This window comes from Acomys minous (genome assembly GCF_964271855.1).
Source record: "Acomys minous genome assembly, chromosome: 19".
NCBI lineage: Eukaryota > Metazoa > Chordata > Mammalia > Rodentia > Muridae > Acomys > Acomys minous.
Genome location: NC_140499.1, coordinates 14,229,375 through 14,252,332, shown reverse-complemented (window position 1 = coordinate 14,252,332; position 22,958 = coordinate 14,229,375). Strand labels below are relative to the sequence as shown.

General features: G+C 47.3%; 2 protein-coding genes across 2 annotated transcripts in view; both read right to left on the bottom strand.

The window, feature by feature from the left end:
• LOC311590233 (uncharacterized protein) overlaps positions 1 to 22,958 on the bottom strand; it is a gene marked incomplete at its 5' end in the record, with an annotated part of 618,389 nt that overhangs the window by 26,355 nt on the left and 569,076 nt on the right. Inside the window, one exon of the mRNA XM_084769100.1 lies at positions 15,939 to 16,222. Coding sequence (XP_084625226.1) covers positions 16,101 to 16,222 — 122 coding nt within the window. The 3' untranslated portion in view covers positions 15,939 to 16,100. The remainder of the gene's footprint in view (positions 1 to 15,938; positions 16,223 to 22,958) is intronic.
• On the bottom strand, positions 1,817 to 3,973 carry SOX2 (SRY-box transcription factor 2). Its single transcript, XM_084769802.1, has one exon. It carries the CDS (start codon positions 3,866 to 3,868, stop codon positions 2,909 to 2,911), a length of 960 nt encoding a protein of 319 aa, XP_084625928.1. The 5' UTR covers positions 3,869 to 3,973; the 3' UTR covers positions 1,817 to 2,908.

The window sequence follows — 22,958 nt, the reverse complement described above, 5'->3', positions numbered from 1 at the left end:
AGATCCACTGAGCCTTTTTGTTTCTTTAAATTGGGAGGGTGAGTCAGGTTAATTATTTGTAAACTTTATATATACCCCTAAGATATATTTATTTTCAAATATATAATTCTATACTGTCCATTGGTTTGAATTCCAGTAATATCCCCCCCCCACTCGTCGTTTGGTTCTTTATTCAAAGTTTCTTTTATTCCTCTGTGTGAGCAAGAACTGTCGAATGTGCTCATTACCACGTGAATAATCCTATATGCATCACAATGGCTGTCCGGGCCCAGGGAAATTCTTTTAGAGTCTCTGCATTAATTAGAGGGGAAAATGCCTAGCTAGGATTGGGAACTGAATAAATGTCCCTTCCCAGTACAACAGTACCTTAAAAACGAAAATAAAGAAGTAAACAACCCACTGTACACCTGAAATGAAGCATTCGAGATGAAATATAAACACAGAAAAACGAGACCTTCATAATCCTCGATGGAACATTAGCAGCTCCTCAAGAAAGAATTACTTTCTTACAAAAGAGGCGACACAGGCCTAGAGGCCGGTACCCTGCTTGAAAGGCACAAAGCGCCACGAGATCCTAACTTCTGCAGAGGTGCAGCGAGCAGCGGGACGCTCTAGAAACAGAGAAGCAATGTAGAACTCATAAGGACGCCAGATTCCTGTTCCTTGGTGCCTTTGGAGAGAAGGTGAGCGAAGCTAGGAGGAAAACAAAACAAAACAAAACAAAACTCCAACCAAACCAACAAACGAAAAAACCCAGCCAGCGGCCTTGGCTGCACCAAGATCACGGCGGCTCCCCTAACTTTTCCGTTGCGGACTAGGACAGGCCAGCCTGTCTTTACTTTTCCTGGGCAAAAGAAAACAGCAAATCCAATCTGGTTTCTCCACCTTCTCTCCTCCCCTTCTCTCTACTACTGTAGTAAAACAGTTAACAGATCAAAAGCACAATCATGTCCAAATGTGATCAGGGCGCACAATGCGGAATATCTACCTCGGAGTGGAGAGCTTTCTTCTGTAATGTCTGTTGCCTGGCTTCTCTTTTGCGTGTAACCAGCTGCAGAGATTATCCGATTTGGGACTACAGGCTTGGACCCGCGCTGCCAAATTAAGAAGTGAAATCCGGGGTGGGGTGGGGGTGGGGGGGGGGAGAAAGGGGAGGGGATAAATAAATAAATAAAAAGTCCAGGATAAGGGAATTTTTGCAAGCCGGGCTTCGCTTTCCCCTCATCCCAAACAGGAAAACACAGAAGATAAACTTTATGAAGTCAAGAAACAAAGACAGAAAACCACTTGTTTCCTCACTCAAATACCAGGGCTAGAGTGGCCCAAGCGCCTACCCGGCAGAACACTCGGCCTGTCTACTTTGCAATTATTCCGATACAAGAAGCATCATTTTCCCCTATAAACCACATTTCAAAGGGCCATTGTGTTGTGAAGAAAATGAAAACAAACCCAGCCAACCTGGTTCTGATTTGGCTCAATACTCCATCTGCTAAGCTACACGAAAAATTTCAGAATTGACTCGTTCTGGCAACAAGTGTTAAAGCCCACATCGCGCTTATTCACGCTGCTCAGGAAAGGGGAGGGGGAATAGGCCCACAATTTATGCCTCTAGTTTCTATTCTAGAAATGACAGCGCATTTCAGTTGCCCGTTATTAATCATCCAGCCATCTCGTTTCCGTCTGCAGTTAATGCTAACAGACACTGCTGGTAATATCAAGACTTCAGTGGCTGAACACGGTATCTAATTCCCCAAGAAGTTATGTATAAGCTTTGCTAGCCAAAGGAAATGAAAGACTCAGGCATAATCTCAGTGTCCATATTTCAAAAATTTATTTATCTCAAACTGTGCATAATGGAGTAAAAACTTAAGTTGAAAATGTAGCTGTTATAAGGATGGTATTAGTTCAAATATATACATGGATTCTCGGCAGCCTGCTTCCAACACAGAGCCGAATCTTTTAAAATACAACTACGGAAAATAAAAGGGGGAAAAAAACCTTAAAATATCACAATTTACAGAAATATTACAAACCATAAGAAAATATTTCAAACACAGTAATTCAATATCTTTTATCTGAACAAAATGGAAAAGTGGAATTGAACAAAAGCTATTATAAATTACCAACGATATCAACCTGCATGGACATTTTTTTTTTTTTTTGCCTTTAACAGTAAGTTAAAAATTTAGTACAATCTAGAACGTTTGCCCTTTTAAACAGGACCACAAAAATGGTCTTGCCAGTACTTGCCCTCATGTTTTCCTTTTGTACAATTTTAAAACTAGAATGTCCAAATCCGAATAAATTCCTTCCTTGTTTGTAACGGTCCTAAATTTAAGCTGCAGAATCAAAACCCAGCAAGAACCCCTTTCCTCGAAAAATATTGGCAAATTCTCAGCTTATAAACAATGGACATTTGATTGCCATGTTTATCTCGATAAATACTGTACAAAAGTTGCTTGCAAATATTAAAACTTTTTTTCATCGCCCGGAGTCTAGCTCTAAATATTACTGGTAAAGACTTTTGCGAACTCCCTGCGAAGCGCCTAACGTACCACTAGAACTTAAAAAAAAAAAAAAAGTTTTGCGTAGTTTTTTCCTCCAGATCTATACATGGTCCGATTCCCCGCCCTCCCCGCCGCCCTCAGTTTTTCTCTGTACAAAAATAGTCCCCCCAAAAAGAAGTCCCAAGATCTCTCATAAAAGTTTTCTAGTCGGCATCACGTTGTTTGAGTTAATTTGGATGGGATTGGTGATATTTTCCGCAGCTGTCATTTTGCTGCGGGTTATTAGATTGTTTTTTCCATTTGAGCAAATCAGATTTTTCTTACTCTCCTCTTTGCACCCCTCCCAATTCCCTTGTTTCTTTTTGAAAATCTCTCCCCTTTTCCAGTTCGAGGTCCGGCCCTCACATATGCGACAGGGGCAGTGTGCCGTTAATGGCCGTGCCGGGCACCGGGCCGCTCTGGTAGTGCTGGGCCATGTGCAGTCTACTGGGCGCAGCGGGCTCCGGCACCTCGGCGCCGGGGAGGTACATGCTGATCATGTCCCGGAGGTCCCCGGCCTGGCAGGGCGCCCTGGAATGGGAGGAAGAGGTAACCACGGGGGGGCTGGAGCTGGCCTCGGACTTGACCACAGAGCCCATGGAGCCCAGCGCCATACCGGGGGTACCCTGTTGCGAGTAGGACATGCTGTAGGTGGGCGAGCCGTTCATGTAGGTCTGCGAGCTGGTCATGGAGTTGTACTGCAGGGCGCTGACGTCGTAGCGGTGCATCGGCTGCATCTGCGCCGCGCCGTGGGCGTTGAGGCCCGGGTGCTGCGGGTAGCCCAGCTGCTCCTGCATCATGCTGTAGCTGCCGTTGCTCCAGCCATTCATGTGCGCGTAGCTGTCCATGCGCTGGTTCACGCCCGCACCCAGGCCGGCGCCCACCCCAACCCCGCTCGCCATGCTGTTCCCGCCGGGGGCCAGAAGCCCTCCGGGAAGCGTGTACTTATCCTTCTTCATGAGCGTCTTGGTTTTCCGCCGCGGCCGGTATTTATAATCCGGGTGCTCCTTCATGTGCAGAGCGCGCAGCCGTTTGGCCTCGTCGATGAACGGCCGCTTCTCGGTCTCCGACAAAAGTTTCCACTCGGCGCCGAGGCGCTTGCTGATCTCCGAGTTGTGCATCTTGGGGTTCTCCTGGGCCATCTTACGCCGCTGCCCCCGGGACCACACCATGAAGGCGTTCATGGGCCTCTTGACGCGGTCCGGGCTGTTCTTCTGGTTGCCGCCGGTCGCCGCCGCCGTGGGGTTGCCTCCTCCTCCGCCGCCTCCCGAAGCTTGCTGCGGGCCCGGCGGCTTCAGCTCCGTCTCCATCATGTTATACATGCGGGCGCTGGGCGCGGGCGCGGCCCGCCGGCGGCCGCCGACCCTCGGCCCGGCCGGGACTGCGGGGGCCGCGCGCGGGGGCCGGGCTGCAGGGGCCGCGGGCGGGGGCGTCGGCGTGCACGGCCCTGCGCGGAGATCTGGCGGAGAATAGTTGGGGGGAAGCGGAGCTCGAGGCGGGCGAAGTGCAATTGGGATGAAAAAACAGGCGCTGTCCTCCTCGGGCCGCCGCGATTGTTGTGATTAGTTTTTGGAAAGGCTTAAGCCTCGGGCTCCAAACTTCTCTCCTTTCTTTCTCTCTCCTCTTCTTTCTCCCAGCCCTAGTCTTAAAGAGGCAGCAAAGTACTTTTCCCTTTTTGCAAACACTCTCTTCTCTGCCTTGACAACTCCTGATACTTTTTTGAACAAGTTAATAGACAACCATCCATGTGATGGGGGCTGTCAGGGAATAAATGGGTTTCCGGCGGCCAATCAGCGAGCGCCGGCTCCTGCGCCGGAGCCCAGCCTCGCCAGAGGGTTTTGCATGAAAGGGGGCGGGGCCTGCCGCGCCGCCGAGCCGAGCCCGGCAGAGCGCTGTGCCCCTAACCGCGCGGGGGAGGCGGGCCCGCAGCCTGCAGCCGGCCGCGGGGGAACCTTTGTATCTCCCCCCCCCCCCCCTTTCTCAGCAACAGGTCACGGCGCACGCCTGTTCGAAGGAAGTGGGTAAACAGCACCAAAGACAACAGCTCCTTTCCCCCTTGCTACGGAATACTGCCTCTGTCTTGGGTACTGAGGGCTGGATAGGGCGCGAGAAGCTGGGGCCAGGGTGGGGCAAGGCCCATGGGTGGTTCAGGGCGACCGTCCAACTAGTATTTCAGGAAGCTGGCAGGGCCGGAGGTGGTGTGCCATTGTTCCCCCGCTCATCCACGGCATGGCTCTCTGTCCCAACCCCTCTTCATACTTTGGTGCCAACACCCGCTCACCCCCTCTTCTCAGAGTACAGACAAGAAGTTAGACTAAAGCCTCGGGCCCCAGCGCCCTCCTGGCTCCCACGTCATTTGCTGGGTTCCCAAACACGAGTCTTCTGCCCGTGTGGCCAACTGCAGAGCAGAACTAGGGGCAGGCCTTGTTCACAGCCTTCTCCTAGCCAGACTCAGGTGTGGCTCAAGGAACCGCAGCACGTGTGCTCAACCCTAACTCCCTCCTCCACCAATCTGTCCCATCCAAAGTGTGCAAAAGCAAAACTTGAACCGCCTTCTCCCCCCCCCCCCCCCGCCCCCACCCAAGAAGATTTCAGCGGTGGCAATTTCAGATGAGAGCCCGGGGATGCAGGAATCAACAGAAAGAGGCTCCCCAGAGTACAGGCGATGGGGGAGGGTCACGCAACTTCCTGGCGTCCCACCGCGAGGCACGGAGGTGGCATTTGGGCAGCGCTCACAAACTCCCTCCCACGCAGCGTTCCCAGGATGGGAGCAGCGCTGCCGGCTTTGCCCCTGCTGGCTGGCACGGTGGTAACCGCGAAAGCCGGTCCCAGTCGGTCTGGGGCTGAGAGGCTCTGGGGCCTGGAAGGCACGCGGAGGGGGGCGGGGTGTTCGGAGATACAGGTGCAGGCTGGGTGCACAGGGGAGAAAGCCCGCGGGACCCGGGGAGCCCGGACCCAGCAAGCCCAGGCTAAGGGAGGATAGTCTGGGGGCGGGGGTAGGGGCTCAAGAATCTAGCCCGCCCAGGACCCGAGAGTGTAATTTTAGCCGATCTCCCATTGTCCAGACGTAAAGATTTCAATCGGCAGGCGCTCAAAAAGCCCAGAGCCACAGCACCACGTCCGTTACAAATAGGTAGTTTTGTTTCTCTTGTTGTCGCTACACGGAGTCAAACAAAGCCTCGTCTAAATTTCCTTCCATTCTCTTGTTGGAACCTTTGTGGCTAAAATGCACTTGGGTACAAAAGGGGGGAAAGAGAAGGAAAAAGGTCCCGTTGCCACTTTTTTTTTTAAAGAGCTTAAACCATCAGGGTTACTTATTTTCTTTTTTTCTGCAATACTCTTTCAGCCCCTCCTCCCCTCCTCAACCCCAACTCGGCCTAAAGAAAACGTTTCAGAAGGGTATCTGCCGGCCACGCTTCGCTCATTGTCCTTAGAAACTGCCCTGTTTATTCTTCCCTCTCAGGCCACCATCGCTTTCCTCCCACCCTCACGTCTCCCAAGCTTGGCTGCTATTGTCACACTCAAGCCCACCTTACACGCAGAAAAGTTGTACAGAATTTTTGCAAACTTGAAAGAATTGCTTCTCTACCCCAACCTCTCTCTAGCCCAGGTTCTCCTTAAGTTTTGGTTGCTTTAAGCTCTTGGGAATCCGGAAAGGACCTATAGAAACGCGTAAATATTTGGGACTCTTCAAATTAAAGCATTGTTTTCAGCTTAATCGGGGTGTACTATTACGCTCTACACGAAATCTCTGGAGACTAGAGCAAAGGTTGAGCTGGGGAAGGCGGCCACCGACTTTTCAGCGCGCTTAGTTTCTGGGATGTGGCTGCTGCGCCCCCTGCTGGTGGATTCGCTTTTCCAAGACTATGCTTTTACCTTTAAAAGAAGGTGTGTAGAAATAATTAAAGTTAAAAAAAAAAAAAACAACCCGAGGAGGATGGAAGATCAAACTAATTACACATAATCTAAACAAAAGAAAAGTTAACATATCATATGAGCCGTGGGACCAAACCATAAGAATCAAATTTAATTTGCTTAACTTAGAAATGTACATAGAACCGCCAGATAAGTAGGAGGTTAAACCAGGGGAAAATAGGTATAAATTATGAGATTCAACGTATGAATGAATTATGATTGTCCGCGCGCCACGAAGGGCAGGCCGAGCATTCACTTTATGATTGTGTGTGTATCGGTGCTTAATAGCATTATTCTGAAAATTTAAAAAAAGCTTATGGATAATTAAGTTTGAAGAAAAAAAAAAACCCAAGGATTTGATGTGGACAACGGTGGCGTATATTTATTAAGATAAATACTGATAATGGATGATGAGAAAGGAACACCTTTTAAAATCTTGATATGTTTCTTTCTTTCAAGGCTAGTAGAGAGAAACAGACTTTTTCTTCCCCTATTGGGATAGCCTGTAATTCTCAGATGCATGTGTTTAGACCTGAACTCTATAATAACATACTTAAAGAGGGTAAGGGGCCTGGCTAGGCCTTTTGTTAATTGCTTTATCATATGAATAAACTATGGGAGTACATTACAATCGTGTTATCATTTGTAGCATTTATTTGCAGCTTTATTTTAATTAAGCCTACTGTACTTATCGGCGGCAATAAACTAACTGTGGCTGGTGTTTATGCATAATAATGTGCAATGAAAATAAGATTAAAGAAGACGGTGATAGCAAAAGCCATTCTCATTAGAATATTTTTAGAACATATTTTAAAAAAATGAGATCATTGGCCACCCGACTTCAATCCAGCACCATCCTAGTGCCCTAAGTATAATAATAACTGTAACAGCCCCAGCCCACGACAGAGGCAAGCCTCTTCTGGGGTTATAATAGCTGACTACAGTACCAGCAACAATACACTATTGACTAGCAGACAATCAGAAAAAGACTTGGAACGGGCTGCTTCATCCTCTGAGAATTTAAAATGTTGCCACTGGCATAGTTTATGAAAATGGAAAGTGCTTCATCCAAAGAGAATGTAACACTTCCCTTCATGGGCAGCAAAAAGCTATACACTTTTAGGCCAGCATTAGTGATTAGCATATTCCTGGAGTAATCAGATTTTATTTCTCTGCTATGGGCCCTAGCCCATAGCCTTAACTGCTAAGTATAACCCAATTTTATTTTTTTTTTTAAAAATCTTTTACATCAGTTCTTCTCTCCTAAATGCAACCCTATCCCTCTTCAAGCATTATATCTGAAGCCAACTGACAATTTTGTGGAGGTGCGGACTGTAGACTTATTTTTTTTCTTCTTAGTGGCAAATAGAGGTTTAAGTTGCAGTAATTAGCGAGAACTAGCCAAGCATCTTACTATTATGATGCTTGTTAAAAACGCTGCGCTCCTGCATCTGCATTTGAGTGGGTTCCCCTCCTCTCCTAATCTCCTTATGGAAATGAAGGCGAACGGCAGGGGACCTGCAGAGTCTCGGAGAATGCCCTTGTTAACTGGAATTTCTCAGCATTGCTAATTAGCAGAGTTTGACGACCACCAGTATTGGGGGGAAGCTCTGTTTAACCACTCGCCAACCATTCCGAGGAAGAGCAGACTAATTTTATTTTGTAATTAAAATCTGAAAAGGGCCCTATTTGACAGTTAGGGCTATGAGAGTTTTATCTCCCCGAGAAATAATTACTGCCTTGATAACTCAATTTTCTGAAAAATGTCAACTGCGGGCTCCAAAAGTTTTAATTTCATTACATAAGGAAAAGAAGCAAGAAAAATAGGAGAAAATGTACAGGAAGACTTTCTAATTCTGGAACAGGTTAAATATATTAGGAGCCAGCTCTAACCAAATGCAGTGGCCTCCTCCTCTTTCTTCGTTTTGTTGTTTATGTCTCTCCTTCCTCTAAAACGCTAACTTTCTAACAGTCGCTTCCGAACACGGCAGCAGCATGGATCCTTCTGCAGGGAGGGGAACGGCATCGGAGCCTGGTATTCAAGAGGTGAACGAAGCCAAAAAGTTAAGAGTACAGAAACTATAGAAAAGTTTGTGATTTAAAAAAAAAAGAAAAAAAGCCAACGGTTCCAAGACTTAGGGAAAGGCTGTTGGATCTGAGGAGGTGTGATTCTGTTTGTGTATCTCCAGATACTTCAGGAAAGCGGAATTATAGAGTTAGGGCACTGGACCGTGCCGCTTCGGAAAATGCTTCCTTCTGCCCTCTAAGTCACAAGCATGCCCAGTCACCACTCCCTGTGGCAGGTGGGGCTACCACTGAGCTCCCAGAAGGGCCCTGAGCTTTAAGATGTGGGAAACATGGATGAATGAAGGTAAAGAAATGCATGTACAAGGTTTATTTTCAAAAAAAAAAAAAAAAACCCAAGCATATAAAATCATATGCTTTCCAAAAATAATTGACAAGAAATATGTTAGAAAAGTTCGGGTATGGAAGGTTAGGGTAAGGATTAGAAAATCAATCCCATCTTTGTGACCTTCCTTTCCTGTGGAGTTTCCTTCACTGGAAAGCCTGTAGAGATAACTTAATTTTCATAGTAGGACTCTGAGGAAACTGGTTCTTCTTTCATTTGTGCCTTACCCATCCCAGTTTCTTTCTGTGTCAAATGTTAACTTTAGGAAGTGTGAAAGATTTTTGACAGGGACCACGGCTCACCTTTCAGCCAGGACATCTATCCCTCTCTATTACCATATGCATACAAGGGAGACTGGTCATTTTAAATTGCTTAGTCATATTTTTGTTTTCTTCTTGTGTGTCTCTCTCCAGGACCTTGCCTTTAATTTTCAGAAGTGGTATTATACAAAACAAATGGACAAGGGGCTGTCGAAGCCCAGACCCAGTTTTACCAGATAATTTCACTCAAGAGCTGCAAGGGCCCCCTGGGAACCCAAGGAACGCAGGGTAGTGCTCCCTCCGTTCCATTTAATGCTCACTGATGAAGTAAATACATTTTTTAAAAGTTTGGAAATTAGAAACTTAATAAATTTCCCTCTTGCTTTAAACTATAATATATTCCCCCACCACCCCAAATAACATTTTTTGTCTTCTGGGCTGCATCTGAAACCACACAACTTACAGTGTTTCATATATTTCTGCATCTTTCAGCTATTCCAGACAATTATTTGCTGGGCAAAAGGTTCACGCTTCACTATTTTTCATTTCCATTTCTTGAATTATGGACCATGAGGTTCTGTTTTCCACCACTGCTTTCGCTGTTCAGGGGAAATGTTTACCCACCAGGTGATCCAACTGTTCTAACAGGGAAATTCCCCTGTTCAAGACAAACTGAGGGCGTGAAGAAACAGCCACTGTTGCTCTAAAAATCTGGATGTGTGTGTGTGTGTGTGTGTGTGTGTGTGTGTGTGTGTGTGTGTGTATCACCATAGTTCTAACACTCCAGAGAGACTTTAGTCCTTTTGCACCCCAAATCAATGCTCCGAGGTGCATACACCTATTTGACAGCCAAACTATTTTGGGCAATTCATCCTTCCAAAAGCATATGTCCTCCTTTGTCCAGCAGCCATGACTGTTTCCCTAATTTAAAGAAAAGATAGATGGTCATTTAGAATTTTCTAGCTGCCATTATTTCATTTAGTTGTGACATCTGTCAGGAAAAAGAAACAAAAACAAACAAAACAAAAAACAAAAAACAAAAACAAAACAGACCAAGCCTTTCTTGAGGGTTTTCTGACCTATATTAAGTGACAGCAATGCAGGCTGGTGACATGTGATTTGCTGCAGTCAAGTCCAAGTGGCTGGAAATATTAGCCTGGCGCTTAGCTTTCTTTCCTTGGTGACCTCACATAACTTTCTGCTTAGTGTCACTCACAAGCTTCCTTTCCGGAAGCTCAACCCGAACAGAAAGCGAGGGTCTTAGGCGCCCCCAAGAGCAAGCTGACAGAAGGGGAAAGGGGAGATCTGCTTCACTGTGAAGGAAGGGATTGCTTTCCCAGAAAAAGGAGGAAAGCCTTCCACCTGTAGCAGGCCAAGAAGTTAAAGCAAACTGGTGTGGCGAAAGTCACCCACAATCACACCACCAGACGTAAAAGAAGCCATGGCTACTTCTGGAAGGGTTTGCCTGTGGCTCGTGCTAACTCGCTGTGACTCAGTGGGCTCCCATCCTGGGCGGGCTGGCATCCTTTAGGCCTTCTGTTGACACCAGGAGGCCACTTCCAAAAGCCCTTCTAACCTCAAAAGCAATGTCTAAGAAGTCAGCCTTCCTCGAGGTCCACTTCTTGTCCTCAGCATCCCTCCTAGCTCAGGCTCAGATGGAGCCAGGCTTCCAAACCCCATCCCGGCGGAATTCTCAGATCGCTGGCCTGACAATCTTTAAAGGGTTCTTCTGAGCTGGGGCTCTGACTTTTATCTCCCCTCCCACCCCTTCTTGGCTTTTTGTTAGCGGCCCCCACTCCTTCTCCCCCCCCCCCTCCTTAATTTGGAGATCACTGACACGCTATGCGCTATGCCGTAATGAGTCCTTCAGAAACTGTTATGATCTACGGTGACAGTCTCCACATCTCATTCACAGATTATTGACAAGCGCCATGGGCTCAATGGTGTCAAGTTGTACTTGTGGAATCTGCGCCCTTCAGCAGCCCACGGAGCTGCTGGGCCCTGGTGCTGGAGCCACAGCCTGGCAGTTTATTGAGAGAGATGTAGCTCTGCTCTATCTGTAGCGATGCTCCTTTCAGCCTGGCCCGGTTTTCTCCTTGGCTCTTTGTCTGGGACTTGGACCTCAGGAACTGAAGGTTTTCCAGCGTTTAAAAAAACAAAACAAAACCTAAACAAGAAGAGTAAACTTAACACGCGAAAGCGCATCCTCGAACCTGGCTCTTATTAATGAGCCTTGCCCCCCGTCCCATCTCCAAATAACCTGCCCAACTCCAAACCACACACCCTGCTTCTCAGCGTTTTAAGCTTGGGATCGGGGGGGGGGGAGAAAGGAAGGAAGGATTGAGGACTTGGCCTGGACTCAGTGGGACCTAAGCTAAGTTGGCCCACCCGGCTGGCTGCCTCACAGGATCTCCAAAGACTCACTACTTTACAAAGCAGGGCGCCCAGCCAACCCGCCCGGGCTCAAGCCTGGATGAGGCGACTACAGACCCAAAGCTACTGCCACGCCCCTAAAGGGTACAGAGCGGCTGGGGAGAACCGGCCGGATGCCAGCCCCGGGAGGCTCTGCCTTCTCGGAGGACTCATCCCCTGTTTGGCGGCCTTCCTAGTCCCCAAAAGTTGGAGGGGCCGCTCCCTTGTTGGCAGTCCGGCAGCGTGGGATTGGGGCAGGGGCTGGGCCACCTGCCGCTGTAGAATCACAATGCAATCGAGTATGGGTGGCGCGCTCAGGCCTGCCTCATTCACTGGCTCACGGCTTCTTTGCTCTACTGGGCGGTGCGCTCTCCTGCCACCTTGTAAAGTTGCGGACTCGCGGGCTGCAACGCCTGCCCCTGCTGACCTATGCCTAGGTCTTCTGTCCGCACTCTGGAGAGGGAAGGCTCGACAACTGCCACTTCTTCCACATTCTCCAATGGCGGTTGTCTACCCCTTTCGCAGTTCGCTTCCGAGGCAGGGCCTGTCTTGCCTTCTCTACTCTTCTGCTTCTCTGGGCAGGATGACCGCAGCGCCGGGACCCAGGGTGCCCAACAAGCGTTCCCGAGTCTCCTCGGTGCGCGTGGAGTCACAAGGCTAGTCCTAGGTTGGGATTTTTCTAGCTAGCCAGGCCTAGCCTCTTCGTAGAGAAAAGGATGGAGATGCCGAGGCAGCGGCTCCTGCTTGTCTGTCATTTCCACAGACTGCCGGGGTAGATTTCTCAAAAGCTGGGTTTTTTTCTTTTTTCTTTTCTTTCTTTCTTTCTTTCTTTCTTTCTTTCTTTCTTTCTTTCTTTCTTTCTTTCTTTCTTTTTTTTTTACCCACCTTCTCCGAGATCAGATGAGAGGGCATGTCATTGCGCTGAGCAATTCCTTTAAAAACCATCTCGGATCCGCTAATCTGTGAGAGGAATAAACATCCTCCACACCAGATTTGCAGAGGTACGGGGCCGTTAAATGTGCAAGCAGCCTTTGCGTTAGGAAACACTGAGCCCTCCCCTTGCGTTAAAAGTTAAACCGGCAAACATGCCCCCGAGGTATAAAATGGTCATTTTGTTCATGTAGCCCTTGATGGCTTCTTTCTTTCTTTTGAAAACTAAACAAACCAATACTTTCCGCATTGTTGTGAATCTAGAGGTTAGGTTCTTTTTGCAGCCCGTCTTTCTGAATTAATCACAAGGCGACTTTCCCCTCCCTCCCCGACAAGAGTTACAGCTCTTTCTTACCCAGACAGGTTTGGAAGTATTAAAAACAAAAAACAAAAACTGTTTACAGGATAACTTGGATTCCTGACCAATAAGACTTCCTGACCAATCACAGACTAACCTCCCCTGAAATTCTACATTGATAGCAAAGTCGAAAAGACACCTGTTTGGTAGACAATAGCTGGGATTTAACAGATTGCCAGAAAGGAAACGTTTGATTAAGAGTGGTTTGAAGGGAAGTACATGCTTGAAGGAGAGACGGTACTTTTAATTACATTCTGGAATTAATAATCAAATATAAACGAGTTACTTCATTCACTAAAGAGCCCAGCACTTTATACTTGGAAGCCTCGCATCTGAAACCCGGCTGGCATTAAAGCGAAGCACTGTTCGCTTTAGTGTTATTTTATGAAAAGCAGACAAGCGGGAAAAGGATTTTTCATTCTGTTTCTTTGTGTTACCACCGCATATCCACTAAAAGAAGACCCCAGACCAAATGAGGATTTGGGGGGAAATTGGGGTGTTAGGAGGAATGACATTTTTTTAAAGAAATGGAATTGAAAATAATATTATCTCTTTAGTTTTTTGTTGTGTTATTGTTATCTTTTAAGGAAACAAAAGCTTGTTTCCGCACCCTCATTTCCTTTTTTGAGGGCAATAAAGAGTTTTCTCTAACCTCAGGGCACGGGCTGAAGCGAGTTCCGGAGGGCACTGTGCATCTCCCACTGCGTCCAACAGGGGGCGCTGGCACCAGACCGCCGAGCCCCTTCTCCTCTGAGCTGCTCCCGGCCCGACCGCGACAGCCGCTGGCAGGGTCGAGCGTAGAGCTTTCGTCTTTGCGGATAAAAAGAGATTAAAGACTAAATTCTTTGTGTGTGTGTGCGTGCGTGTGTGTGTGTGTGCGTGCGTGCGTGCGTGCGTGTGTGTGTGTGTGTGTGGTGTAGAGAGGGTATCAGTTTTAACGAACTACGAAAATGTAGAGCTTTGAAGTTCTTATAAAGAAACTCGAATGAGTTGTAAAATTCTAAGGTTTCTGAGCCAATACGCAGCTACAGTGTGTGTGTGTGTAAATTATTTAATTAAAATATATTGTCACACAACCCTTTAGAAGTACTTTAAAAGCTGAAACTTATTCTTCTGGTTGGCCTGTTAACCCTGCTACAAGTTTCAAATACTTTTAGCTGTGTCGAAGGCCCTTCTGTTAGTTTGAAGGGGAAAAAAGGAGACCCAAATATTTAAATTCCCCGCTGAACAGTTACTGGTCTGTTTCCTTCCCCTACTTCCTTTAAATGGGGGCAGTTATGTGACAGACAAATTTTACCCTGTCGGTTCTTCAAAGCCAGGTATAAATGGCAAAAAGCAAATCTAGTATGAAAAACTTGGTCTTGGACCACAGAACCAATATAATACAAGAAGAAATCTAGATAAAATTGTAACCCACCCGCCTTCACCCCAACTTAAAAAAAAAAAACACTACCCTTCACCTGTATTTAAATAGCATGTCTTTAATTACAGCGGCGGGGGTTGCCTGAGGCTGGAATGAAATTAGCAGTCATTACGGTGCTTTAACTCCGTGGTGCTTTGATCAGCACTAGATTAGTTTCCCAGTTCTAACAAAGGCTCTACAGCAAGCAGTGGGCTGTAAATAAGACCGCACGACCTGCCCCCAACACCTTTTCTCTTGTCAATCATAGCTCTATCATTCAGCCCAAGATTAACCTTTATCTACCAAAATTTTAAATTAAAAAAAAAAAAGAAAGAAAGAAAGAAAGAAGAGAAAAAAAGGAGGAGGAGGAGGAAGGAAAAAGAGGTGTAAGTAAAGTCCCCTGGCCACCGCTTGCCCGGGTGACAGAGGTCCTCAGGCGCCTCCTTGAATAGCGGTGCTGGGCGGCTGTCAGGATGCAGGATCCGCAGACTGGCCTCCCCAACCACACTTCTCAGAAGAAGCGGCCTCCCCCCCACCCCCACCCCCACCCCCGCCCCTCACTGCTCATCCCCACAGGGCCTCCCTCCACGGATCAAACAGCCATCTCTCCTCTCCTCGAGGTTGGAGGGAAAGCGCGTGTCAAAATCACGTGTACTAAATTTCTGTGCTGAAAAAAATACCTATCTCTTCTCCTAAGTGCAGAAGAGCAAAGCAAAGCAAAGCAAAACAAACAAACAACAACAACATCATCATCATCATCAACAACAACAACAAACCAACCCGTCGCCGCAGCGACAAAACCCTGAGCTTGGGTTGGCGAAGGCAACTTTGTTCAACTTGTCATTAGAGGGCGCCAGAGAGCAGCCCACCACCCCAGCCAGCTTTCCTCAGCCCTCCCAGCTCTCAACTTCGTCAGCCTCTGTCATTCCCTCTCAGGTAATACTTCTTGATGATCCTGCCCCCTTGCGTTTCTATCTCCCTCTATTCCAGATGCATAAAGGATGAGAGTTCGCCATGTCCCCTGCCTCGCTTTTTTTTTTTTTTAAATGCAAGCTCTCTCTTACTCCAATTACATCCCCACTCCTACCCCCAGTCCCAACGGCGACTGAAGTGAGCCCCTCTGCGTCTGTACCTTTCATCCCAAGTCACAGCGGTCTGCACAAGGTTCTTAGTAGGATAGCAATACCAGAAATTAAGCGGTTTAAAGACGGAATCCCGAAAATGTTCATTATTGGATTTATCGGTGGGACTCACGGATCTGTTTCTTAGTTTTCACATAAAAAGAAACACACACACACACCCCTTTCAAGCCACCTTGACCTAAAACCAAGTGCTCAGAAGAGAATAAAATGTCACTTCAATTCTGCATTTGTTAAAGAGATCTTAATTAGCATTTAATTCCCAAACTTAACACCTTCAGACTTAAATCGGCCTGTGTTAAATGGCTGCCACACAGGGTGGGTATCCAGATCTCTTAAAGGTCACACACACACACACACACACACACGGGGGGGGGGTGGAGAGAGAGAGAGAGAGAGAGAGAGAGAGAGAGAGAGAGAGAGAGAGAGAGAGAGAGAGAGAGAGAGAGGGCACAAAAAAGAGGCGGAATGAGAGGGTTAGAGTGTGAGTGAGTGTGTGTGTGTGTGTTGGGGGTGGGGAGAGGGAGCTAGCCTTGAATGTCAAAGTTGGGTTGCAAGCTACTTACGTGTCCATGCCAGATCAGGGTGTTGTCTTGTAGCCGTTTGATTGGCAGGTAAAAAAAGCACTGAACATGAGGGCTCCCCGGGCCTCTTGCAGCCCAAGCTGATCACTCCTCACCGGACAGAACGAGTTGAAGGAGCTTGTACTTTCCCTCTTCTTCCTCCATCTAAGGCACGGAGAATCCATTTCGGCTTTTCTTCGACCAGTCTCCTCCAGCAGCCTCCTGCCTTACCCGCACCGCCTTACACCAGCCTTCAAGACCTAGCCTAGCTTTGCCTCTGCAATCCCCTGCAACAAGAAAAATCGTTTATGGCTTAAAACCCCAAATGGCTGATTTTTTAAAAGAGAGAGAGAGAGAGGGAGAGGGAGAGAGAGAGAGAGAGAGAGAGAGAAGAGGGTGAGGGGGAGAGAGTGGGGGAGCGGGAAGAATGCACCCAGAGAACAACAAAAAAGTCAGTTATCCTAACACTGCTCTGTCCCCCACCGTACAGAAGAATAAAAAAAAAAAAAACAAAAAAACAAAAAAAAACCCAAGCTTTATGTTTTTCAGTGGGTATTCAAAGATAATTTGATGCCATTGTTTCTGCTACAGATGGTTCTTTTAAATACAATAACACGGCTCTTTGTGCAGGCTACTCACAATAAAATCCAAAGCGTTCCCCTGAATAACCATTTTGTTCTCTCTTGTATGGGGCCAACAAAAGATGCCGTGAGGTAATGGGCTCTGTTTATTGAAGCCCATAGAATAGGGGTTTGATAAAGATTTTTTTTTTTTAAGCAGAAGACCTTGGAAGGCCGGGCTGATCTCCTCATATTTTTTATTAAAATATTTGTCCAATACATTATTCCTTGGTGCAGCTGCAAGCTTCTTCCTCAATTCTTAATCAGCCCTAACATCTGTCTCTTGAAGGCTTTAAAAATCCACAATTGTATCCCTAATGCAAGTAACCTTATGGAACCCTAAATCTTCAGGCTCAGGACAGGCTGGAATGCGGGCTTCAACTGCATTTGGATGGAAAGGAGGTTTAGGGGAGAGGGGATAGGCAACCCCAGTTCCAGTGACTTAAGGAAATGCTGCTTTCCTGTCCCCAGGCTGCCTGACCATGCTACCAGATGAATCAGACACATGCTTACCAACAAGGGCTTCTTCTGTCTTAAGGTGTGCCTCCTCCCCTCTGCCAGCATCTGCCATGTGCACGGCAGGGGCAGGGGCAAGCATGTGTTCTTTCTAGCTGGCCCTTCCTCTCTGCTAAACTGAGCATCCTAGGCTGGGCGCCTAGGTTGAGTCAGTCTCCAACTCAAGGGATCCCGTTCTAGCTCTCTCCGATTCATGCCTGGGTCATTCCTGTGCAGGGTCCGGGGATTGACCTGATGAGCAGCCTTCAGCTGCGGTGCCTCGTACTCTCAGGGTGGCTCTCACAGTTGGCTGCTCCCCTTCTTTGAGTTCTGTTTCTTCTCACTTAGGAAATTCAACATTGAAACTCAAGGAAGGTCTGAATGACCTCTGAGCAGCCTCCCCCAGTGGGACAAGGGAGACCTGCAGGGTTACTTTTTGGCTAGTCTGGCTACCTTTCTTGAGATGTGGATGCTATTGCTCTTCAGGTCAGCAAGAGCCCAGTGCTACCTACACCTACTCGCCTTACTTCTGCTCTGGTGTTATTTGAGGAAAGACAATAGTCTAGGAAAATGCCTTTCTTTTTTTTTCTCTTTCTTTTTGGTTTTTTAAGACAAGGTTTCTCTGTGTAGCCTTGGCTGTCCTGGACTCCCTTTGTAGAGCAGGCTGGCCTCAAACTCACATGCCTACCTCTGCTTCCCTGGGTTTATAGTGCTGGGATTATAGGCCCTTTCATCTTTTTAAAAATTTTATTTATTTATTTTTATTATATATATATATATATAAAATGTTCTGCCTGCATATACACCTGTACACCAAAAGAGGGCACCGGATCTCATTATAGATGGTTATACACCACCATGTAGCTTCTGGGAATTGAACTCAAGACCTCTGGAAGAACAGACAGTGCTTTTAACCTATGAGCCATCTCTCCAGCCCCTGGCCTTTCATCTTAAATAGAAGTTGTCAGTGAATTTTCCAACCACTCCCTTCCACCATTAATTCTCCCACAAACCTCCAAACTAAAAGATAAACACCTAAACGAATTCTTTTCTTTTATTCCTTCCTTCCTTCCTTTTTTTGAGACAGGGTTTCTCTGTGTAGCCCTGGCTGTGCTGGAACTCTCTTTGTAGAACAAGCTGGCCTCAAATTCACAGAGATCTGCCTGCCTCTGCCTCAGGGCCTTTCATCTTAAAAACAAGTTTTCAGTGAATTTTTCAACTGCTCACCTCCAGCATTATTACTCACACCAACCTCCAAATTGAGACAGGGTTTCTCTGTGTAGCCTTGGCTGTCCTGGAACTGACTCTGTAGATCAGGCTGGCCTCGAACTCACAGAGATCTGCCTGTCTTTGCCTCTCAAGTGTTGGGGTTACAGGCATGTGCCACCACCACCCGGCCCAAATAAATTTTTTAAAAAATAATAGTTTATTTAATTTTAGTTTATGTGCATTGGTGTGAAGGTGTCAGATCCCTTGGAACTGGAATTACAGACAGCTGTGAGCTGCTATGTGGGTGCTGAAAATTAAACCCTGGTCCTTGGGAAGAGCAGAGTGTGCTCTTAGCCACTGAGCCATCTCTCCAGCCCCAAATGAATTCTTAATAAAACTGGTACCATCTTTTATCTTTTCCTTTTGGAATCAAGTCCATTATTGGTTTATACATGGACATCTTACAAGGGATTTGGGGAGGATGGTTACATAAACATTAGAAACAAAACCTCGGCAGCAAAACCATTTCCGGGGTTATTTCTCAATAATTTAATTTCTAAATAATTTACTTATTTTGAGACAAGGTCTTACAGTGCAGCCCCCAGTTGTCTGGGAACTCAGTATATAGACCAGGCTGGCCTTGTTACTCCCCCCCCCACCCCCCACCTCCAGACTGCTGGGATTAAAGGGCTACACCACTACCTCTAGCTTAAATTATTTATCATATAACTTTTTGAGATAAACACCCTAATGTAAGTCTGAAAAGAATACAAACTGGGCAGTACTTTAAGAAGTTAAGCCTTTCTGTTTTGGTTGTATTTTTGAGACAGGGTTTCTCTGTGCAGCCCTGGCTTTCCTGGAGCTCTGTTGACTAGGCCGGCCTGGAACTCAGAGATCTACCTGCTCTTGCTTTCCCAGTCCTGGCATAAAAGGTTAAGTATTTCTTAAAACTGGGTGGTGTGGCAGCTGAATGGTAAAGCCCTTTTCTAGCATTCATGAGGTTTTAGGGTTAATCCCCAGTACTGCCAACAAGAAAAGACTATAATGAGAGGGCCTGGCTTGGTGGCGCATGCCTTTAGTCCCAGCAGAGAAACAGAGGCAGGCAGATCTCTGTGAGTTCGAGGCCAGTCTGGTCTACAAAATGAGTCCAGGACAGCCAAGGCTACACAGAGAAACCCTGACTTGAAAAAAAAAAAAAAAAAAAAAAAAAAAAAAAAAAAAGGTGTTCCTCTCTCCCCACATCCTCGCCCGCATGTGGTGTCGCTTGAATTTTCGATTTTAGCCATTCTGATGGGTGTAAGATGGAATCTCAGAGTTGTTTTGATTTGCATTTCCCTGATGATTAAGGAGGTTGAGCATTTCAAGTGTTTCTCAGCCATTTGATATTCCTCTGTTGAGAATTCTCTGTTTAGTTTCAAGCCCCATTTCTCAATTGGGTTATTTGGTTTGTTGGTGTTTACTTTCTTGAGTTCTTTATATATTTTGGATATTAGACCTTTGTCAGATGTAGGGTTGGTGAAGATCTTTTCCCAGTCTGTAGGCTGTCGCTTTGTTCTCTTGACAGTGTCTCCTGCCTTACAGAAGCTTCATGAGGTCCCATTTATTAATTGTTGACATTAAGGCCTGGGCTGTTGGTGTTCTGTTCAGGAAGTTGTCTCCTGTGCCAATGTGTTCCAGGCTCTTCCCCACTTTTTCTTCTATCTGACTTAGTGTCTCTGGTTTTATGTTGAGGTCTTTGATCCACTTGGATTTAAGTTTTGTGCAAGGTGAATGGACAGGAAATTCTCCACAGTTGAGTGGAGAGTGGGGTCTGACTTTCACACGTACTCTGGTGCCTCATATTTGACCACGTCCCCTGAATGGGGAGACCTGGTGGCACTCAGAGGAAGGATAGCAGGTTACCAAGAAGAGACTTGATACCCTATGAGCATTTACAGGGAGAGGAGGTCCCCCTCAGTCACAGTCATAGGGGAGGGGAGTAAGGGGGAAAATGGGAGGGAGCGAGGAATGGGAGGACACAAGGGAGGGGATAACCATTGAGAATATGAATAAATTAATAAAAAAATTAAAAAAAAAGAAAGAAAAACAATGAACGTGTATGTGTGCAAGGTGGGAGGGACGGGGTAAGATATGTGTGTATATTTTCTACTTGGGGCACTGGGGGAGTGGGTGGGGCACATCATAATCAGTAGGAACACGCCCAATAACTGTGGGACGAGGAAGGCAAATGTGAATTGAATGCCCAAGTTGTCATAGCAACTAACTTAGGAAAGACCAGAGTGAACCTCTCTCCCTATGTTTTTCACTATTTAGACTCACAAGGATACAGTCAAAGCTGCCGCCCCCACCCCTTCCTGCCCCAGTTTTACATGGACTGAAAGAAGACTCAAGGTGACGACCTCTCTCCGCTGAGGAATTTGGGACAAGACCTAAAACTCAGGCTCAGGATGAGACATTGTGTATACCTTAGAAGTTGAATCTGTACCACCCCAGCCCCAAGAAGTTTAAAATTAATTGTCCTGTCTCCTGTAAATGGCCAGGAAGGCGCGCGCGCGCGCGTGTGTGTGTGTGTGTGTGTGTAAGTTACCCAAAGTCTCAAAAAAGCCTTAATTCAAAGGCTTTGCGCTCAGCTAGAAAGAAGACGAACAAACACTGAGCTAATAAATGAATGTAGGAAATGTCCCGGCAAGTGGTAGCCGAAGGGACACACTCACTGCCTTTGCGGATGAGAAATCCGGAGCGAGTGGAGAGCTACTTAGGAGGGAAGGAAGGAAGGAAAGGAGGGAGGGAGGGAGGGAAGGAGATGAGGAAGGATGGAGGGGAGGGCAGAACAGGAAAGAGGGAAAGGTAGAGGGAGGAAATAGGGAAGGGGGAGAGGAGGGAAAGAAGGGAGTGAGGGAGGAAAAGAGGAGGCAAGAAGAGAGGCTTCCTCTAGCAAAGGAAGGAAGCTGACCTCCCCCCCCCCCCCCCCCCCACCCCACCGCCCTGTTGAGAGAAAAAGATGCCAGTGGCTTGGAAAGTGATAGCTGCTTTCGGGATGTGTAGATAGGCTCTTTGGGACCAAAGCCGAGTCCCACAATTCTCCCATGGGGAGATTGGATGGGGTTTCTTTAGGATGTCAGTGAATAGCACTCAATAGGAACCATTCAGGGTGAGGAAGGAAAGGAGGGGACGGGGAGAAAAAAGTCGGGAGCCTTGAGGTTGAGCTCTACAGATGGCAACCAGGTTACAGTTAGCCATCCGGCGAAGCGCGGAGCGTCCCTCTCCAGAAGCCTTCAACCATTCACCCAGAATTCATCCATGCTTTCCACACGGAAGCCAGGGTTCCAGTGACCGGCTGGCTACTTGCCCTGCACCTCCTGCCTCGCCACGAAGGAAAGGGACTAGCCACTATGGGAGGTCAGATGCCAGCATTCTTTTGGTTTGTTTTGGTTTTTTGAGCCGGGGTTTCTCCGTGTAGCCCTGGCTGTCCTGGACTTGCTTTGTAGACCAAGCTGGCCTTGAACTCACAGTGATCCGCTTGCCTCTGCCTCCCGAGTGTTGGGATTAAAGGCAGACACCAGCATTCTTTTTTTTTTTTTTTTAAAGTTTTTTGAGACAGGGTTTCTCTGCGTAGCCTTGCCTGTCCTGGGCTCACTTTGTAGACCACGCTGGCCTTGAACTCACAGCAATCCACCTGCCTTTGCCTCCCGAGTGCTGGGATTAAAGGCGTGTGCCACCACCGCCCAGCTGACACCAGCATTCTTAAGACACCAAGAGTTGGACCTTGTTCTTGCTCATTTGTAGGTGACTGGAGGGAGGCTACTGATGCCCCCAAGGGAAGACAGGGCTTAGAATCCAATTGTCCAAAGGCTGAGAGCCATCACAGAACCAAAGGAGTCTTCTAGGCTGACCTGCCCCTGATATGGCTAGCCTTACCCAATTTCCCCCAGGTTGGAAAGTAGAGGTTGGGGTGGCTAGGTTGGGTTTTCTTAGCAGCACATGGTCCAGCCTTGTGTGGAGATCTTTAGAGAAGAGGCCTCTGCAGCAAGGTGCAGAAGCCATTTGCAGCCCATAGTTTTCCGGGTTACTGTTCTCCACATGCTTCTGTGGGCCCCCTGGCTGCTTCAGTGTGTGTGTGGGTGGGGAGATGGGAGTGGGGGGGTGGAGGTACATGTATATCTCTGATTCCAGCCTCAAAGTTTGGAATAGTTCTTCCTCTGAGAGCACAGTGTGGCCAGCCTGGTTTGGGGACAGGAGCTCTGGGATTCTCTAGGGAGGACTGGATAACAGTCACTGGGTGGGGGGGGGTGGGGGGGAATCTGGGATGGAAAGTCTTGCTGGAGAGACTGGCTATCTCTGAGAGGAGGGCTGCTGCTCACTTGGAACCAGGAGTGGGCAGCAGGAAGGCTGCAGGCTGTAAGCAAGCCATTTGCTCAGCAAGGCTCTCCCCAACACCTATGTGCACACTTCGGCACTCTTTGAATTTCCTAGTGTTGACAGACAACCTGGATCCAAAAAAAGGCGGGGGGGGGGCTTTCTAAGCAGGTGGAAAGGTCAGCAAAAGCAAGGGCTGCTGGGAGACTGCAGTGTGGCCTCCTTCAGGGTTGCTTTACATATATGAATTGAGATTATACAAACAGCCGTATGCTTTACCTGTATATTTGAAAAGTAATTCATTTTAGCCAGGGTTTGTGCCTCACACTTGTCATTTGACCAC